This window comes from Gobius niger (assembly GCF_951799975.1).
Source record: "Gobius niger genome assembly, chromosome: 10".
Taxonomy (NCBI): domain Eukaryota; kingdom Metazoa; phylum Chordata; class Actinopteri; order Gobiiformes; family Gobiidae; genus Gobius; species Gobius niger.
Genome location: NC_136861.1, coordinates 7,262,361 through 7,268,360, shown reverse-complemented (window position 1 = coordinate 7,268,360; position 6,000 = coordinate 7,262,361). Strand labels below are relative to the sequence as shown.

The following is a 6,000-nucleotide window of genomic DNA, read 5'->3' as shown; positions in this document are numbered from 1 at the left end:
AAGTCCAAACTGAGAGTCCAGACCAGAGAACAGTTTCCTAATGCTGAGGAAGCATAATGTTTGATTAAAGAAGACTTAGCATAGGTTTTTCTCACGGTGTAAAACATAACACTGAGCTCAGACAGATGAATCTGCAGTTCGGTTGGTTTAAGTAAGTCAATAAAGTTTTCAGTTCATTTGCAGCTGAAACAGAAGCTCTAAGATGGTTTACAGATACTACCTACAGCTAAAGTGCAAACTATTCTGTCACAGCTCCTCCTGGAGTCTGAGCTGCAGTCGTCTGCGTTACACCGTGAGAAAGCCCTGCTCTGCAGATACGTATCCTGTGGTGAGTTCATGGAAGAGCTTGTAGATTCTGCTTCTCACACAGTGACCTCGTTCTTGCTGGCGCTGCGGTAGGCGTGACCGGACATGTGGGACATGTGGTCCACGGTGTGCGTGCGCCTGGAGGCGAAGGCCTGTCGCTTGGACACTGAAGGCTGTGCGTGCTGCAGGTGGTTCACTGACAGAGTGTTATAGGAGTCTGTGAAGGTGCTCATCTGAGCGTGCAGCTTGGGTTTGTGTCTGTCGTGCACTGGCGTGGTGGGCATGAGCATGTCGGCGTGAGACATGGCGCGCGCCATGGCCTTCTGCCGGAACTTATCGCGCCTCATGGCGGGGGACAGCAGCAGCGGGTCCTGGGACCGGGGTCTGTCCACAGAAAGGAAGTCTTGGGACTGGAGCCGGTCTACTGAGAGGAGCTGCTCTTTGGACAGGTTTCTGCTGCTGCCGTACGCCGCGCTCACCATGGCGCCGTACGACGACAGGCCGTAGTTGTCCCGGTCCCTGTCCCGGTCCCTGTCTCTGTCTCTGTCTCTGCGCGGTGTCCTTGGGGGGGACAGCACGTGGTCCTGGGACATGGCCCTCTGCACTCGCCCCCGCGGACGCTGCCTCTGCTGGTGGGAGGACGGCTCTGCGCTCAGCTTCACCATGTGGGAGGGGCCATGGAAGTCCTGGTGATGGTGCTTCCGCGGGTAATAGTCGTCCATGTCTTTGTCACCTGAGACACACAGAGGGTATACAGTTTATGTCACTGACAGACTGTGAGCGCTTAGAGTCATGTTACTGTGAGCGGGTGCACCATCTTACTGTGAGGGGTGTACCATGTTACTGTGAGGGGTGTACCATGTTACTGTGAGCGGGTGCATCATGTTACTGTGAGCGGGTGCATCATGTTACTGTGAGCGGGTGCATCATGTTACTGTGAGCGGGTGCATCATGTTACTGTGAGGGGAGTGTACCATGTTACTGTGAGGGGAGTGTACCATGTGACGTCTGTGTTTATCAGCTCTGAGACATGAGATCAAAATGAGAGAAACGTGACCATTCACTACAAAGTGGTTTAAACCGGGATCGTGGTCAGAAGGTCCACCTGGGTCCACCTGACCCGGATCCAGAGATAGAGCAGTGCGATGGGGAAGAACGTGTGAAAGCAAAACAAGCTAAACTTATATCTCAAATTAGAATATACTGCGCTTAATGAGGCTGTAACTGGTGCGCTGAGATCAGAGCCTCACAGTTTATTGTATTCACACAGATGAGTCTTCTTAGTCCCGTCTCTGAGCCCTCCGGCCCGTTCACGCTGCTCCCCAAAGGCTCTCTGCATTTCCACTTTATACAGGCGCTTAATGAGCTATGAGCTGCAAATATTTAGGTTAACATAGTAAAAGAGCTGAATCAAGTCATTTTCCTATCACAGTCTATATCACACTACAATGATGACCAAACCTTCTGTTGGTCTGTAAATGCAGTAAAGTAGAATAACTGCCTTGTATAAAATGTCTCTCTCAAAATGGCTGTAGTGAATGTCTTGAAATAGGCCTCTGTCTCTTTAAGAACCTCTGAGCCTTTCCGACACGCCCCCTCCACACGCTGTCTGTGGCATCAGTGGGGAGGGGGTTCTGCTGAGGAGCAGTGATTGGTTACTCGGCTGGTGACGAAAGCTCGGAGGCGTCTCCAGGAGGTGGGGGCGTTCCTAGGAGGACTCAGGCAAAGCTATCCCTAAAATGGCCGCCATCAGAGTTTTTACAGATTACTCAGAAATACGTGAATGTGCCAAGGCAACACTTCAGGCATGTTTTTAATGAGGGAATGACATAATAACACGATGTAAAGCTTGAAAAAGTCGATTTTGCATAATACCTCCCCTTTAATGTTGAGACTACAGCCTGTTTCATGAGGAACTGTTGGTAACACTTTACATTACGGGCCAGTAAGTCCGTGGTACTTATAGTGATAATTACAGTGGTACTTACAGTGGTAATCACAGTAGTAAGTACTAGTATTTACAGTGGTAATTCTAGGTTATTAATAATTACTAGTAATTAGGGTTAGGGTGTCTCTCATTACTAAGAGATACTGTGGTAACTAAGTAATGAAGGTCAAACTTCTATTTACTTTGGTATTTTAAGTGATAGTTTCTAGTAGTTAAAGTGATGCATCTATGGTACTCATTGGTAATTCAAGGATACTACAGCAGCAATTCATAGGTAGTAAATGCGGTACTTCCACAAACAGAAGTAATTTCTAGGATTGTGTGACTATAAAATAACATAAAACAGCATTAGGGAAAACAAGAAGTACAACCTTCATTACTAAGAGTTACCACTGTATCTAGAAGTACATACATTGTAATTGTCACTATAGTATCCTTTAAGTACCACAATAAGTACCTAGAATTACCACTGTACACTGTAATTACCACCATAAGTACCACTGTAAGTACCACTGTAAGTACCAAGGACTTACCGGCCCGTAATGTAAAGTGTTACCGACATTTTTAAGAAAATATCTTCCATATTTAGAGTAGTTTACCAGATATTAGATCTGTGATTTGTTAGTGAGTATTTCTCAAAATCATCTTGAAGGCCAAAGGTTCTCTGATCAAGGGCTAGATTTTGCCGAATGGAACGTTTTTATCCCATTGTTGTTTCCAAATCACGGTAAGATCCGCGACAACCTGACACAACTGGAAGGAGAGTGGGGAAAAAAGAAGAAAAAACGGACAATGTTTATGTGGACGAGCGACTTCCAAAGTGTTGAGCAGATAAAGGGAAGCACGTTTATTTATTGTTTGCATGAGCGTTTACTTTCACTGCACTTTTCCGTGAAAACTGACACAGCGAGCAACGATTCTGAGAGTCATCCGACATTCAGACACGATTACAAAACGGAAGAGTTGCTTCTCTTCCTGCTCACCTCCGATCCACCTCCACCGCAGCAGCACAACCACAAGCCTCTCCTCCTCCCGCTCTCCCTCATCCCCAGGCCCCGGGGACACACGTTATTATCACTGTCAGTGGCAGTTGTTGTTTACCCAGTGAATTATATTAAAATGTAAAGCTGTAAATCCCTCCCACAGACCGCAGCGACAGAAAGAGACTGGATGCAATTAGGTGGAATTATCTGGACTTTATTAACTCCGTAGATCTCCCACAAACTCCCAGAGCGGTGATGTGTTTACGCTGCAGAAACGATGTGACGTCCGTGACCGAACGGGATCTTTTTGCTCACGGTGGAGACGCAACTAGTCACTTATTGTTTTTACAAACCGTACTTTAGTCTTTGCTTTTCATATTTGCCAATATTTCCACACACAGTAACAGCTGTGGTATGGTTGAACTTATACTATAATCTCAGAAGCAAACAGGATTGGGCCTGCTTCACCATCTATAGAACCTTTACTTTGCAAACAACAGCTGGTTACTTGCAAATAGTAGTAGTAGAGATGTACAGATCCAGACAGATCCAAACATTGACAACATACAAAGAACAAACCACGGCCCGTCAACCTCAGTTTAAATTATGTTAAAATCCTCAACTATCCATTTTTCTTCCGCTTCATCCGGGGCCGGGTCGCGGGGGCAGCAGTCTCAGCAGAGATGCCCAAACTTCCCGGTCCACACACACCTCCTCCAGCTGTTCTGGGGGGACCCCGAGGCGACACCAGGCCAGCTCGGAGACATAGTCCCACCAGCGTGTCCTGGGTCTTCCACGAGGCCTTGTCCCACTAAGACATGCCTGGAACACCTCCCGCGGGAGGCGTCGAGGAGGCATCCGGAACAGATGCCCGAGCCACCTCAGCTGGCTCCTTTCGACGTGAAGGAGCAGCGACTCTCATTAGCTACATTCCTTAAAACCTTCTCTGACAGACCAGCTGTACAGAAGAGAAAAATCACTGTTGGTTTCTTCATATTGTTGGTTTGTTTAATTGTAAAATGGCTTGTGGCTGAGTCGTCGGCATCGTCGCACCAGGAGATGAACTCTTTTAGGACGGGACCGTGTTCAGTCTCGTCCTCCCGAAGCAGGCTGATAAGGGCTGTATCATCAGTGAACTTCACCAAGTGCCTGCCAGGGTGGGAGCTGGTGAGCCATTGGTATAAAGAATATAAAGCAATGGCGATAGTACGCACCCTTGAGGAGAGCCCATGTTAGTGACAGACCCCATCCGGACCTGCTGCACTCGTTGGCTGAGGAAGTCCAGAACCCATAAAATGAGTCCTCCTTCGAGAGTAAAGTTCATGACCAGCCTCTGAGCCAAGATATCTGGCAAAATCGTATTGAATGCTGATGAAAAATAAAAAAAATAATAATCTTAGCGTAATTTTTTGATGTGTCCAAGTGAGAGAGAGCTAAGTGCAATAATGTTGCTATGGCATCATCAACACCCTTATTGGGTTGGTAGCAATGGCCGCTGGCTGCTCTGCCATTGCTGTAGTACCTCCATATCGCCGCTAGTTCCCCATTGAAAAGCATTGGAGTTTAGACACCTTAAAAACAACTTCAACGCCTGGTTTCAATTTTTTCAACACTAGACTAGGCTAGATTTTCCTCCTGAGATAACGCTGGGTTAGTCACAATTTATGAAACCAGGCTGGTTTTCGTAAGAAGAATTTTAGAAATCTCGTACTTAATGAGTGTCGGACTGTTAGCATTGGAGCAGCGCGAGCTACACGTCACGCAGGGGCGGAGTCTACAGTGAAGATCCCACCCTTCGTCAGAGCTGGGGAGGGGGCGTCTGTAAATCTTCCATGAATTCCCCCACGACCGTGGTCATTATGGTAAACGGGGAGGAGTGAGCAGAAGACGTCAATTATATATACAGTCTACGGTTGGTAGGCAAACTGAAACGGATCTAGTTTGTGTTGCGTTTGCTCGATTATGTGTTTTTTGATGATCCTTTCAAAGCATTTCATCACCAGTGGGGTTAAGGCTATAGGGCTGGTTCAAGTCACGAGGTTTTGTAATTTTCTCTGCTATTCTCTAAATGCTTAAAGGGACTATAGGGAGTTTAAAAAATGCTAAAATTATGTATTTTCCTCCCTCTACATGTTCCAGCCATGTCCTAATGTGTAGAATGAGCCCAGACCTGTTCACCACAACTGCCTCTAAAATCCTGCACTGTCACTGAAAAAGGTGTCACTTCGGGTCCGAATTGCCGTCATGCACGAGCTTAATATAGAAGCTGCAGTTACACGCATGACCTGAGGTGGCAGTAGTGAGTATAAAATGGCAAACTTGCATCCAGCCCCTTTAACCTCTTAACTCCCGCGCGAACCGAGAGCATTTTCTCCAGTTCAGCCTTGCCCAAATCCTGTAGGCCGGCGTAACACCTCATTTGAAAGCTCTACAAAACTCATCTAAATGGATCTTTTTCCTCACGTCATCAATTTTTTTTTCAATATTTTTTTTTTGGGGGGGGGGGGGGGAGTATTCAACTCATTTTTGTAACTTTGTCATTTTTGAATCATTTTTTTGTAATTTTTTGGGTCATTTTTGGTCTTTTTTGTTATTTTTTCGTCACATTTTTGTCACATCTTCATCATTGTTTTCGTCTCAGTTCTGTCGCTATTTTCGCACCCTTTTCTCCAGAAGCTTTTGGATTGGGGTAAAGCCAAACTGGAGAAAATGTGCTCGGTTCAGGTGGGAGTTAAGGGGTTAAAGAATAGCAGAGGTAAGTCA

General features: G+C 46.3%; 1 protein-coding gene across 2 annotated transcripts in view; it reads right to left on the bottom strand.

Moving 5' to 3' along the window:
- Window positions 1-267: 267 nt before the first annotated feature.
- LOC306968889 (shisa family member 6) overlaps window positions 268-6,000 on the bottom strand; it is a 119,767-nt gene continuing 114,034 nt past the window's right edge. For both annotated transcript variants that reach the window (XM_079564456.1, XM_079564457.1), the window contains exon 7: window positions 268-1,039. In XM_079564456.1, the coding sequence (XP_079420582.1) occupies window positions 363-1,039 (677 nt within the window). In that variant the 3' untranslated portion in view covers window positions 268-362. The remainder of the gene's footprint in view (window positions 1,040-6,000) is intronic.